Source organism: Gadus macrocephalus, chromosome 3 (assembly GCF_031168955.1).
Source record: "Gadus macrocephalus chromosome 3, ASM3116895v1".
In the NCBI taxonomy this organism is placed as follows: Eukaryota; Metazoa; Chordata; class Actinopteri; order Gadiformes; family Gadidae; genus Gadus; species Gadus macrocephalus.
Window position 1 is genome coordinate 21,479,767 of NC_082384.1, and position 15,611 is coordinate 21,495,377.

The 15,611-nt window shown below is 48.1% G+C and overlaps 1 protein-coding gene across 2 annotated transcripts in view; it reads left to right on the plus strand.

Moving 5' to 3' along the window:
• Positions 1-15,234: 15,234 nt before the first annotated feature.
• sorcs3a (sortilin related VPS10 domain containing receptor 3a) overlaps positions 15,235-15,611 on the plus strand; it is a 136,058-nt gene continuing 135,681 nt past the window's right edge. For both annotated transcript variants that reach the window (XM_060046459.1, XM_060046460.1), the window contains exon 1: positions 15,235-15,611. This exon is cut by the window's right edge and continues 558 nt beyond it. In XM_060046459.1, coding sequence (XP_059902442.1) covers positions 15,435-15,611 — 177 coding nt within the window. In that variant the 5' untranslated portion in view covers positions 15,235-15,434.

Consider the following 15,611-nt stretch of genomic DNA (forward strand, 5'->3'; position numbering starts at 1 on the left):
GATGCATTTGAAATGGATGAGATCCTGCTGTATTGGTGCCACCCAAACGACCTGCCTCCTTTTTCCTTCACTTGGGAGGTGATTGTAATCTATAATGCTATTCAAAATACCAATACGTCAGTTTGATTCATAGAAGGAGGAAGACGTTAGAGGAACAAATCCTTAAACACTGGCAAAAATATAATGTGTTTCCCTTCTCCATCACGCAGTAGAGACACAGAGAAGGTCAAAATAGATTCTCGTGAAGTTTAAACTTGGAAAGAAAGTTGGTGGCATAGTTTCCTTTTTTTAGGAAGCCCGCATGCCATTTGGAACTTTTCTCAGAACAGATGGAAGTCATTCCAACTGTTTAAATTCGATCTGAGCAGTCAGAACAGTTCTTGAAAAAAGCAGACGTATCGGGTTCCAATTGGAGCGAGTGGGAGGGGCGTCTTTAAACGTTGTCACAACGCACGTCACACTCGCTCGGCCAATAGAAAACGAGCAATCTGGAAAAGCATTTCTAGCCAGAGGTAGCAGAGTTCTCATATTTTACAGAACATATCCCTGGTTAACAACATTATATATTAGTCAGAAACAACACAGAAATCTTCACCAACACTTTGTGATTCCAGAACAAGTGATTCCGGGTTTATCTAACCTTTCAAGCATCCAAGCATTCATATCGCTGTTTCATAGCCGTGATGATGAATAACCTTTTATTAGATAATTTGTACATTGGTATTTCTGTACAAAATAGTTTTTTCCCCGCCTTTTAAGGTCCCCTTCAGTGCAGTGAGCGAGGGAAGCAGCTCCGCACTTTATCGACATGCAGAACCGACGTTCACCTCCTCGTCTCTCTGCGTTGGGATCCCTCTCCTGCTATCTCCGCGGCCACATTGTTCCACCTTCTGAAACAGGAGCAGCCGTCGTCTACCGCCTTATCCGCTGTGCCCAAACACAACCCAGCTTGAGAAGCAATCTCTCTGACCTGACCCCGCCACCGCCCCCCCCCAGCTCCTGCTGGCCTGCAAGACCACCACCCCCCCCCCCGACACCCCACCCCAGGAGGGAGGTGGAGGGGTGAGGAGGGGACAGTCCAATGCCAGCGCCCTTTAATGAGGCAACACGGGAACAGTGGTCTTACTTCACAGCTAGCCTCTAAAAGGTTAGCTCGGCCCAATTAATTGCTCCCGTTAAAAAGGTCAGGGCACTTTGTTAAAGGGAGGTGAGGCGGGCTGGGACGGGGGACGGGGGACGGGGACGGAGGGGGGGGGGGGGGACGGAGGGGGGGGGGGGGGGGGGGGGGGGCGGCTAAGGGAAAGGAGAGCCTTACCGCCAGCTCATTAACCAGGCATCATTGTGCTTCATTATAAGGCGGAGGATATTGTTTAAACATGATCGCTGGCGTGACGCACCAGGACACCCGATACCCACGGCTGGAGAAGCACGGCTGGAGAAGGGTTTGGAGTGTGGACTCCTGCCGGAGAGTTGCGTGTTTACGGAGAGTTTCCAGGCAGAGGAGAAGAAAGTTTTGTGCGTGACCTTTGGGGGGCAAATGGTCGTCTCTCCCTCGCCCAGAGGAGTCCTTGCAGACGGCATGAAGCTGTGTTCTTGGCTCCCGTTCCAAGGGGTGCGTTGATTCCGCCGGGTTGGAGTTTGGAAGATAGAGGAAGTGCTCACCGGATGCCCTGATGGAAGTTGTGGGGTCTCGAATGCCCAGTGTAAGTACATGGCTGTATATTTAGATTGAGTTAGTGGTAACCTTACAGCGATGGACAGTGTTTCTTGGCAGAATGTCAGAGCTGTGGAACCGTTGAATGAGGGATATAAATGGCAGCGGCTTTAGTTATTCTCTCGCTCTCTCTCTCTCTCTCTCTCTCTCTCTCGCTCTCTCTCTCTCTCTCTCTCTCTCTCTCTCTCTCTCTCTCTCTCGCTCTCGCTCTCTCTCACATGCACACAGGGACATCTGAACCCCATCTCAACACGCACAAGGACACACACATAATTGCGCACAAGGACATACACACATACAAACACACACACACGCACACACACATAGATACATGTACATGCACGCACACACACACACACACACACACACACACACACACACACACACACACACAGTTCATACGCACACACACACACAGTTCATAGACACACAAACACACACACACACACACACACACACACACACACACACACACACACACACACACACACACACACACACACAGTTCATACACAGACACACACAGTTCATACACACACACTCACATCACCACACTTCTCTCCATCTGTTCATTATGCTATCTCAAACGCAATGCACTCAGAGACATGGTAAAGTTCACCGGGTCCAGCCCGGGGTCAAAAGGCCAAGTTCACGTTGTTATGAATATTCATCTAGTAATGAATATGGCTGCACTCTCTAAATGCAGCGTTACAGTTACAGCATCTCATCAGGAGACGAGATATGAAAAGTGAAGTCGGGAAACATTGAATTTTGAATTTGACCCAACGAAAAAGCATCCTGCGGTGAACGGTATCACGGTATCACGGCGATATAACAAGTCCGTCTCCAGTCCAGCAGCCTCACTGTCGTGGCCGTGCCCCGAGCCGACCTGCTTTCGTGGGTTTTACGAGGCTCTCAATTCAACACGGCCACCGTCCGAGACGAAAGAGAGAGAGAGCGAGAGAGAGAGAGAGAGCGAGAGAGAGAGAGAGAGAGAGAGAGAGAGAGAGAGAGAGAGAGAGAGAGAGAGAGAGGATATGTGGGTACGAGAGAGAGAGGATATGTGGGTACGAGAGAGAGAGCGAGAGAGAGAGAGAGAGGGAGGGGGAGACAGAAAGAGAGAGAGAGGGAGAGAGAGAGAGAGAGAGAGGTGGAGAGATGGGGAGTGTAGGCGTGTGTGTAGCCACAGCACACCCCCTTCGACTGAGCACCCAGTGTTAGAGAAGCAATCTAGAGCGGTTAATTACAGAGAGTCACTAGGCGTGGCAGAGACAAGAAGGTGCTACACGGCAAATCTCCCCGGAGACATGACAGCTACCTCGCCGGCAAGATAATTAAAAAGCTAAGCATCCTTTAGAGGAGCTGCCGGCGTGCCAGCGACCTCCGCGGTGCCACGCCGGTAAAAGCGCTCGTTAACGCGGGCCGCGGGAAGGGGTGGTGAGAAGGGCTAGCAGGCGGCGGGTCTTGTGCCGTTTGTTTGTGTGCCCCCGTGTGTGTTTCTCTGTTGTGCGTGCTCTGGGAGGATGGCTACTGCTGGGTTTATAGGACTGTTTGTCTGGTGTGTCAAGTACTGTGTGTGTGTGTGTGTGTGTGTGTGTGTGTGTGTGTGTGTGTGTGTGAATAATGATTGTCTGCTGTTTCAGTGTCTACTACTTTGGTTCTACGTGTGTCTACTGTGTTTGTATCCTGTGTGTCTAGTTGCTAGTACTTTACTAGTACTTAGTACCGTGTGTCATAGTATGCCGTGTTTCTTGCTCTTGTACTACACGGCAAAAACACAGATAAAATGTACAAAACTTTCAAAAATGAAACTTGTATCAGGGTCAGAAATTCTAACACGACTAATTCAATAACACTAATGCAGACAATTCAAGTGATGGCCTACCTTGGGTCTGACCGTATCGTGACCGGCTTCTAAGATGTTTTTCTTTTGGTGTTTGGTGAAGGACATTTTTTATGGAACGTCAATGAAACATTTGAGTGAAACCTGTCTGAGGGAGTTCTTTGACGGCCAGGTACAGTGGGCAAGACAGCACTAAACGTTACACAGAATCACTTTAGGAGAGGCTCTGTCGTTATGTGAAGCGAATAGGTCAGCATTTCCCGGTACAGTGCCATCCCATCAATGATTCCCAAGGTTTTATGCTCATAATTATAGTATCTACATTATTGATAATATTCTAAATAACTACCGTTTTGCATATTGTGCTGGTGCGAAAACATCTCTTTTGTCTAAATTCTCTCCATTGCTTTAAGTGTGGATTTCAGCTGAACATGGTGGTGAGCTGATTCACCCATCAATAGGACATGTTTGCTTTGGGATGAGCCTTGGTGCAAAATCCCAGCAGGTTAATGGGGGGTACCACCCAATTACAAACTATTTACTGATCAATGTCGATGTGATGTGATAGGGAAAAGCTTCTGTAACAAAGACAATGCTACACACAACCTAGGTAGGTGGCACATTCCACTTAGGAGATTTTAACTGGGCTCCTCCAGACCAAGTTATGTTCAAAATCGTTCCCTATCACGGATATAGTGCACTATATAGGGTGCTCGCCATTTTGTAGTGGTGTTCGAATTCTTAGTGGTTAATTTCATGCACTAGTGCACTTAAAATACCCAAAATTTGAGTGTACATACGATGTACCCTACATGTTACTCCCGTATACCACAATGCAAAGCAGTCGTCTTTTTTGGGAGGAGAAGAAGAAGCAGAATAACCGCGAAAACAAACACATTTAATGATGGAGTCTCCGGCTTTCGTTTAGAAATGTCAACAATTTATTTGGGATGTAACATAGAAAATGTAACATTCAAAATTAATAAAAAAAACTTGATCAAGGAAATGTTACATTTGACATCAATACAACCGCCAGCTTTCCTCGTGAGTGACCGGTTTGTTTACATGATTGTGGGCGCATCTGTCTGCGTCACACAAATACCCGGCGCATTTACTGATGCAAATGACGTTTAGAAATGTTCAGCGTAGTGTCTGAAATCTTGTTTGCAGGTTCCCTATATAGTGCACACTATATCATGAACACTATATAGGGAATAGTGAGTGAGTGAATAGGGAAAGATTTCAAACACACCTAAAGACTCAGTGTGGTGGTGTTCGAAGACCGGTTTATTGTCAACCTTGATTCAAAATGATACACGAGAGGGTGCTTTATGTTGCCATGCAGGAGGTCTCTCCCTGAGTGTGTGTGGTGAAGGCTGGTTGAACCTGTGCCCATTGATTGCTCAATGCACAACAGGTGTGCAGCCTCACCCAGCCCCAGATTACAATCAGTGACTCGGGCCAGGGGAGGCGCCTTAAACCAGCCATTATCCAAACACATTCCACCGCTTCCAGTAACTTCAACACATTCTGCCAAAAAGAAACTTATTTGCGAAAGCCACTTCCGAGGCATGGACGTGTTTCCCATCCGAATCTACCAGCAGGCTGTCTGCTGATTGGCTCGCTCGCCCATTGTAGCAGTAACACAGCATCTGTCAACTGAACTCTGAACTCCGATGAGACGCGCTGCACCCAGTCTGGCTGGAGCATTGTAACACCTGAGGTAAGTGTTCTACACCCCCACTTTAGGCACATGCAAATATACCTGCATCAACATCAAGATACGTCACCCTCATACACACACCGTAGAGCACACGCATACACACACACACACACACACACACACACACACACACACACACACACACACACACACACACCATAGAACACACGCACGCACGCACACACCATAGAGCACACACCTTGTAGCACAAATAAACACACACACACACACACACACTACACAAATCCTACAGCACAGACACGCGTGTTCAACATGGAACGTAGTAAGTACAAACACACTCTTATCAACCTCTGCGAGAGCATTACAGCCAGCCGGATAATTTCCTCTATCTTTCTCTCGACCACCCGAGAGGCTAGACCACGTGTATCAGGCTGGGAGATCTATGGCACAGAAAATAAATTAAAGTCCTCCATTGCTATGTGTGCCACCTTTTCAAATAGTAAAATCGAACATCAAATATGTATTTATTACACCATGGATTAGTGTGCGTATGTGTGTGTGTGGGGGGGGGGGGGAGATTTGGATATGAGCATGTGTGTATTTATTTGTATTTGTGTGCGGGTGTGTTTTTGTATTTGTCTGTTTGTTTGTGTATGTCCGGGTACGTTCATGAAACCAGGGAAAAGTCATGGAATCTAACTATTTATTTCTCGAAGTCTGAAAATAAATGTAATCCCAAAAAATTCTAAAAGTGAGGGAAATGTGCTTTATCGAATTAATGAATGTGGTAATTCACACCGAGTTCAAAATATTTCATGACCTTCAAAACTAATGATATAAAGTTCAAAATATCAGGTGTGTGTGTGTATATATATGTATGTATGTGTGTATATATATATATACATATATATATATATATATATATATAAATAAAGGGCAGGTATACACTCAAATGTCTCCTGAAAGGTTTGATGGCTCTTGAGCCGCTCAGGCCGGCTGGTTGCTAGCTGAAGATTGCATCACACACTATGCTATGGAAATGTAGTTTTAACACTGCCTTGCTACAAATGGAGATTCACATGTCAGGCGTTGCATTAATCCCGGGATGGGAAGGGTTGAACAACCTGTGGCGGGTCCCCATTGACAACTCAAGTTGAAGCACCTTCACTGGGCTGATTGGGACCTTTTGACGAGAATTGATCAAATGATGGGGAGAATGAGAGAGAGAGAGGAGATACATACAGCAGCTGTAGATGATGGAGAGACAGCATCAGATGATGGAGAGGCAGACAGAGAGCATCAGACGATGGAGAGACAGACAGACAGTAGAAGATGATGGAGAAACAGTTAGACAGCAGCAGCAGATGATGATGATGTTGGAGAGACAGACAGACAGACAGACAGCAGCAGATGATGGAGAAACAGTTAGACAGCAGCAGCAGATGATGACGATGGAGAGATAGACAGACAGGCAGCAGCCGACCATGGAGAGAGAGAAAGATGGCGAGAGGGAGTAGCAGATGGAGAGAGACAGCAGCATATGATGGAGAGAGAGACGCCAGCAGATGATAGAGAAAGACGGATGTAACTAGTTACTAACGCATAACGCATAACTAAGACTCACGCTTATTCAATTGATACCTCAGCTGAAATCTCTGCGTGGTGTGGAGCTTTCAGGAATCTACCGCTCTTTATTGTTAAATCTCTTTCCCGTGACCTTAACTTTCCCTGCTTGGTCCCTGAATCCCCCCCCGATCCCTGCCCCCTCCTCTGTCTCCCTGGCCTTTTGCTCTCTCCAGCCTCGCTGCCTCTAGCCTCGCCGCCTCTGGTCAGCGTGTCATCTCTAGTCAGTGCGTCGTATCTGCAGCGAGTTGAGCTCATTGCCTCCCTGTGCGTCCGCTGCCCGCCGCGGTGCCATCCTCAGTTTATCAGGGGGGAGATTGAAGCTGTTCTGTCTGTTCTTTATCCTCTGAAAGGAATGGGCGGTGCATTTAAAAGGCACAAAAGTGTCCACAATACAGGCTTGCTCGGTTCGCGGAATCGCCTTGAGAGCTCTCGCGCCGAAGGATGTCGGCGACGAAGGCGTCTCTGTGCTTTGGCGATGAGGTATATTAGCGTGTTAATGGGGCGGGGAGGGGTGTCATTCACTCACAGCACCCTTCTTAAATCACACATTAGACTTTGTGTGTGTGTGTGTGTGTGTGTGTGTGTGTGTGTGTGTGTGTGTGTGTGTGTGTGTGTGTGTGTGTGTGTGTGTGTGTGTGTGTGTGTGTGTGTGTGTGTGTGTGTGTGTGTGAGAAGCGTGTGTGTGTGTGTGTGTGAGAAGCGTGTGTGTGTGAGAGAGAGAGAGAGAAGCGTGTGTGTGAGAGAGAGAGAGAAGCGTGTGTGTGTGTGTGTAAGAGAAGCATGTGTGAGTAGCGTCTGTGAGTGTGCATGTGAGTACCGTCCGTGTGTTTGTGAGTAGTCTGTGTATGTGTGTGTGCGTGAGTAGCGTGTGTGTGTGTGCTGTAACGGTGACGACTATGATGATGTTAAACCGGAACGTTCCTGTGGTTAGTTGTTCTGTGAGATAAACAGGATAACTGTCAGCCTCTTCTGTTCGTTGGGGCTCCTCGCCATGACACCTGGGATATACAGAACACGATGAGCCGCGCGCTGTCGCCCGGAAACTTAAGACGTGATTTGCGTCGGCTGTCAGCCTTGTCACTCACAGCGATGTAGACGTAGAACCGGCGCGATGCGGTTGAATCCAGTTTATTCTTTATCCTTTACATCCATGGGTTTATTCAGTCTGCCGGTAATCGTTGTTATTTTCTCCTGCACGCCGCTGAGAAATTGTTGTGAATCCCTGTTTTAAATCATTTTGTTTCACCACAGGTGTGTGTTTCTAGATGTGCAGTGGTTGGTCGATCCAGACCTCCTTCCTGATGTGGGGATTTGTGGAGATGATTCATCTCAGCTGTGTCCCAGACTCTCCGTAGGGAAAGGCTGGCTCTGCAAGATGAACACACAAGTAACAGTGTGTGTGCGTGTGTGTGTCGTTGACGGCTGATTCAAGCCGCCTCATCTGGCCCGAGTCAGACTGATTACGACCCTTGGGCTGGGTGAGGCTGCACACCTGTTGGGCATGGGCCTGTTAGTGTGCACAGGTTAAACCAACCGTCACCTCACTCAATCTCCTTCATGGCAACGTCGACAACCAGCTCACGTGTCATTATTGATCAACTCCGACAATAAACTGGTTTCATAAAATCGTTCATGGATATTTAGAGCAAAAAAAAAATGAAATCCTCAAGGTTTTTCATTTCTCTTTCTTCATGTTTCCAAGGTATTGAAGCCCTAATATTACATCAATACAATGGTGGCAGATGCTACAGCTCCGACAGTCAACTATTGCTATCAATGAGAAAAGGCCTATAAGGGGTTTCGGATCCGAGCAGAAATTAGCCTTTGTACAGAGGCATCATTGTGGGTGGCACAGGTGTCTCTCGGAACACTAATTATGTGTCGGCTGCTTTTATGAATCGGGACATGGGTGATACGCTGAACTACTGAGTATGAGTGTACTGGGGAGTAGATTGGGACCCTGGTGCATAAATGAACAGACTCATAATTAGTGTAACGAGCGCCACCTGTTTTTGTCCTACATTTACAATAGATTGAGGGGATTTAGCAGACGCTTTTATCCCAAGCGACCATTCATTCACACACCGACGGCGGAGTCAACCACGCAGAGCGACAGACATCTCGTCAGGAACCGTCGGAGCGAGGCACCGTGCTCAGGGACAACTCGACACTCTGGGAGGAGCCGGGGAATCGAACTAGCAACCTTCCGGTTACCAGTCATCCCGCTCCACCACCTCGGCAGCTAAGGCCCCCAGTCCTCTGATGTTGAAACGGGTCTTTGAGACTACACTTCATCCCAGTCGGGTGTTGTTTTCCTTCAAATCAAACTTTAAAAGTTGCCTAGATCTTCACTGGCCAACTGGTAATTCTCTTAGTGCACGGATAGGAGAGAGATTCCCTGAGTGACTTCAAAGTCTAGCCCCTGAGTAACTATTTCAGCAGCAACACGTCCCTGCACTCTGAATAATGCAGAGCGAGAGATGGGAAGAAAGCAAGAGGTGAGCGAGAGTGAGGGAGCGAGACGGAGAGAGAGAGAGAGAGAGAGAGAGAGAGAGAGAGAGAGAGAGAGAGAGAGAGAGAGAGAGAGAGAGAGAGAGAGAGAGAGAGAGAGAGAGAGAGAGAGAGAGAGAGAGAGAGAGAGAGAGAGAGAGAGAGAGATCATCGTACCTGACTTGCCCTGTTCTCCCGTCTCAAGTCTGCCACGCGGCGAGGGAGTGGGTGCCTTCCCGCTGCGCACCCTGAGGTGTGAAGATGGATATCCTCATGCACTGATTGGGGGAACAATCCTGCCTGCCAATCGAGCGAGCACTGGCAGCGGTGAAAGCGCTCAAGCTATACCGAGTCAGCACGTAGGAGATCAGTAGCCTCGCCGACCTTACTGTCAGCCTCCATTTTGTATGAAAAGCCCTCGTATCATCTCCAGTGCGCACATGCTCTGCCCCGCCGTTCGCACCCTGCGGTGTGAATTAGTGTGCTGTGAGTGATCCACCAGGTTATTAGGTTTTATATATCTTTTTTCTTTTTCTTTTTTTTTGCCTTGAAAAAGAGTTTACGTTTCATCTCCACAGACGTCGTCACGGGAACAGAATCGTGTGTAACTAACTCCGACCTATTTGTAACAGGAGGGTGGTATAACCTTTCCAAACACTTAAAGCCCCCACGCATTTTCGCATGCCCGGAGTCTTCCACAAGGCTAAGCAGACCTGTAGCTTGAGTTAGCAACAGCTGTAGCTCTCTAGACAGTCCCTTGTGGTCATGGCCTCCAGCTAGCTGTAGTAGTCAGACCCCCAGAAACACATGTAGCGTATCTTCATGGGTTTTGGGGGAGGCGCTTTCAAAGGAGGCCTGAAGGGAGGGAGGGGAGGGATTTCTTCTGTTCACTTTTCAAAACCTAGCTTACTCTGGCTGGTCTCTCCACGGTTGCCCACCACGGCTTTGAGAGTGAGTTGCCCACCCACCCTTACAAACACCCCACAACGAAGGGCCACTGCTCTCCTTTTGGGGACCTCTGGGGCCGTAAACATGAATGGTAAGTCCACGCAAACGACGACGTGATAACGAGCGCTTCTGTCGAGCACACGTTCATTACGAGATTCCCTCCCCGATTCTTTTCGCAGAGTAACGAGTCTTGACCCCTCGAATGAGGTGACCCCCCCCCCCCCCCCCCCCCTGCTGCCTAGCGAGCACTCACCTGATGACTCCTCTCGTTAAACGACCTCATTATATCCGCGCTCGCATTGGAGGGATTGTCGCTCCCTGTGGACGCATATGTCAATTCAGTGCCCCCCCCCCCCCGCTACTATCAAAGGAGAAGGTCAACAACAGTTGCATGACCAAGGACTCTCTTTCATACGCTGACCTTTCTGCGCTAAACATGCGAGGTAATCCACGAGAGAGGGCTCCTTCAAATGTCACATGTCCTCCCAACTAAGACCCCCCCCCGCGGGTCGTCAAACGCTCATGAGGTCCCCATCACTGGGGCCTATTGATTCAGTTTACATGGAGGGGGGGGGGCCAACACACACACACACACACACACACACACACACACACACACACACACACACACACACACACACACACACACACACACACACACACACACACACACACACACACACTAAGCAATTCAGTCCGGCGATAATACACTCAACTAGACTGGTTGTCTAAAAACCAATAGTAAACAACCGTCTGCCTCTATGGTTACGACACGCTAACGTTACGTGGAGGGATTTATAATGTTGACACCGCCATTTATCGCGCAGGGCTTGGGAGGATATTTGTTTTGTCAATTTATATATTTTTTGAGTCAATCTTATTTTTCCCACTTTGAAGCAGCTGTTTTGTACTTCACTGCTATTCAGGGCCACTCTACTGCTACAGTGCCTTTTGTTTCTGTATTTTGTATTCAGCGCGGCGCACCCTCAGCCTAAGTAAAGAAAGGGAGGTTATAGGTGAGCATGTGTGGTACGAGAACCCATTTGGTGATGTTATTCTGTGTGTTTGTGACACGTTCCGTATCTCCAACCCAGGGACACACACGCACACCTGATGGAAGGCGTCGAGCTGGTACGGGGAGATTAATAACAAATCTGTTCAATATGACGCTTACAAAGACGCTTACAAAGAGTTTGTTTTGCGAAAGATTCAGCCGCTCACTTACACATCACCTCCCACACCCGGGGATGAAATAAATCAGACCGGTGTGAGCAGCCTGAAGGACCTTGATCGGAATCTCTCCCTGCAAAAAAGACTCTCTTTCAAAATCTCCCTTCAGAGAGAATGAAAGGTGTTGCAATTAGTAGATCCTGGAATAACCTGAATATAGCATCTACTCTCCAGCGATGGTGTCGTTTTTGAAGCCATGATTTCATTCTGCTCATCTACTACTAATTCCGTGCTTTGTATTGTTGTGGATTACATAAACCCTGAAAATGGTGTTAAGCGTACTATAGGCTAGTTAAGGGCATTTCGTTTTCGTATTTCATGGTCTATGTTCGTGTTCTTTCTTTAAGTTAGTCAGACGCCTAGCATCAGGGGCCCTGGTGGTAAGTAAAGCATCATCATCAGAGGAGTGAGGATTAACACCTTTAGATCCTTCTCAGACGGACCTGAAGTGAAAGCGACAACGCTAACATCTTTGTTACTCACGGGGGGATAGCTACAATGTGTCATCAGGTCAACGATATCCACGCACGCCATCGGGCGGTCGGGGGAATCATCGGTACTGAACCCGGGAGGCCATAGAGGACCATGTGGGGCAGGTCACATGTAGAGATTCAGCCGGTGGTCTGAACACACACATGCTCTGGGCTTGGTGGTTCGGATGAATCAAAAAGGGACAATGCACGCAAAGCGGCACGCTATACCTTCGTGTTTGATCTAAAGGTCAACTTTAAAGATCAACCATAATGATCGACATCTCTGCACACACGCGAAACAGAACGTTGCAGTGTATCAGGGGTTAGGGGTTAGTTTGTAACCCCCTTACCCCTAACCCCTAAGCCTTAACCAGGCAGTGAATAAGATGGCTATGCATCATTCATTTTTTTTTCCCGGTGATTTTAAGATTTCTCACGTGCAGCGCAGAAACTGGACTATGTAGATTTCATGTATGTGTCTTAACTATATTTTTCCTTCCGATTGCTGTGTTAGCAGAGAGGCTGTACGCTTGCCCGTTTCTCGCCTGAACCCCACGGTGGGAACGCTGACACGGTCGCACGTTCACCGAGGGGGGTAAAAGGAACCGTATGGCTTCTGACGTCTGTGGAGGAGGCTAATGCTCCTGCACCCCCATAGGCTACCTGACTCATTTACTTTATCTGAGAGCACGTAAAAATACACACACACACACGCGCGCACACACACACACACACACACACACACACACACACACACACACACACACACACACACACACACACACACACACACACACACACACACACACACCTTTAGGTACCTGTATCTGCGTAAAATTAGACAATTAGTGGTGTGTGAGATAGGAAAGAAACATTGAGCTGAAGCTTATCTAAGCGTGATCTGCGGTGCTTTTAACTGGGATTTAAATAGCCGCCTCCAAACACACGTTCTGAAGTCCATACAGTCCATTCATAGTTAAATCCAGATAAACACAAGTACATAGGGAGAAGGAAAGAAGAGGAAATAATTGGTAAATGTTCCATTTGGTTCGGAACCAGTTCCCCCTTTTCTTTCATTTACTGTTTAATTAGCTTCTAATTTTAACTGTGGCAGCTTTGCCATCCATTGGTTTTGATGTTTGAAGACGTCATAGTCACCTTCAGCCCCCCTCTGTCACATTAACGTCTTTGGCCGACAGCCCGGGGGTCGCCGGGAGTAACCGGGGGTTACTTAAACATTCAAGGAATTAATTACGATTCAATTATCGTCTTTTCTTTGTTTTTCTTTGTTTTTTCTTTGTTTTTTACGACAGTTAACTTTGCTGTGCAGAGTCCATTTTGTGCTGGTCCCAGAAAAGCATAATTTTCTGCAGTGTGTACACTTGTGACACAGCTTCTAGGTTGGCATGTGCCGTCGACGAATCTGTGGAGCACACACTTTTTGTGAACCGTGGGGTGAATTGTTCCTCTTTAGCTTCATCCACACAGAAACACACCTTACTTTTACGCCTCTTGATTGATGTCATGGAGCCCATCTGATTTTTGCATCAGAGAAGCATGCATCACTTTCCTTGTGTTCGTTTCGTCGAAATTGATGGATGACGGCGTGCCCGTAGAGACATCCACAAGCACTTCCATTAAAATCTCATTAACACACTGACTGGCCGGCGCGCGCCGCGGTAGCCTGCCTGCGGCCTCACGCTGGCCCCCAACTCCGCTATCTGCTCCGACTGAGCTTCGAGGCCTTGAGGGAAGGGTCTTGGACGGAACCCTCCAGCACTCCAGACACAGCGAGAGCGTGGAGATTATACGCTCCCAGCTCCAATTCCTACTTGCCCCTGAACTCCTGACTTGCCGGGTGATATTCTTACCGGGGCACGGCAGCGATAACTTAGGGACCTGTGGGGAATATAATGATGGAGCTGTTCTTATACTTGCCACATTGCTAATTTCAGACACATGCATATTAGATAAGGCCCGGCTTGGCGGAGAGAGGGACCTAGGAAACCGGGATGTCATTTTGGATGGTGGATGTATAAAATAATCCTCACAGAGGTTTTTTGCTCTCGGGCAGTGAGGGAGGGAGACGAGGTAAAATAGCAGGGCTGTAATACAATGCAACACCTGCTATCTACTAAAGCACACACACACACACACACACCTACACACACACACGGAAGCACACACGGACGCACGCGCAGACACACGCACATGGGCGAATAAACACAGACACACACACACACACACACACACACACACAGACACACAGACACACACAGACACAGACACACACACACACACATGTGCAAACGTCCACACACACACACACACACACACACACGCACGCACAAGTATAGACACACACTGCCGTTTGTATGTTGGGTGTAGTTGTACAACATCCTCAATGTCCTCAAGTCCTTGGCCAACCCGCACACACACACTTAACCGCACGCACGCACGCTCGATGATGCTCCATCCGCGTGCCTTCCTACCCGGCCGCTCTTCATTTGCGAGGCCCCGAGATGCTGGCTGATGGCCCCCCGGGAATGCTGTAACTCCCTGCCAATTTCTGGCTGTCTGTCATCGCCTCTGGGTGCCACAGCGTTGGTTCCATTCCCCCGCTCCACACCAGCAGTGCTGACCAGGCCGCCAGCCAGCGCGCAGCATATAACATGCTGCTGTGTGCTGTGTGCGGCGTTTGCTTCTGCTTGTTTGGTGAATCTGTCTAAGGTCTGATATTGTATTTGTAATAGAATGCAATGGGGGGGGGGGGAAGTGTATGGTTTTGCATACGCACGCACACACACACACACTTAACAAATATTTAATTTCTGTGGATTATTCGAATATAATATAGTATAATAATAATAATAATAATAATAATAATAATATTGTATAAAATATAATATACGATTTTTAACATATGTAGACAAAATTTTACAATTTGGGTCACATACATAGAAAAACAAACAAACAAACACATGTTGATGTCTATAATTATATTACAAATGTCAGCTTTCGATTGTGTAGACCTGTACCGTTATAAGCAATCAGGACCATAGACAGCTCTTCTCTCTCTCTCTCTCTCTCTCTCTCTCTCTCTCTCTCTCTCTCTCTCTCTCTCTCTCTCTCTCTCTCTCTCTGGCTGCTGCTCTCGTGCGCTCCGATTCTCTCCCATCTCCCACTGCCCCTCTTCCGGGCACACACTCGGCAGCTGGCTCCGATTCAGCTCCCCCCGCCCTCCCTCCCTCTCCGTGGTCGCTCCACTGACTGAAGACCGTCGGACGTAAATAGTGTGGCGGTGGACCACTTTGCCTAATAATCGGAGCGCTTTTCGAGGCGCAAGTATCTCCATCACCACTTGAAGACCGGAGTTGAGGTGTCGAATAAGCTTTGAGTTATCCCCCCAAAAAATCTCCACCAACGATGGGGACAGGGGGTGCAGACGTCCGCCCAGGGCTGCACTTGTCTTTCGGTATCTGGGTGATGATAGCCGCTCATTGCCTCCACCACGCAAAGGCAGAAATAAGTTGCGCGTCTTGCCCGTTGCCGGTTCAACTTCACCGGGAGGAATTACCGCTCGTCGCGCGCGGTGGCGGCGGC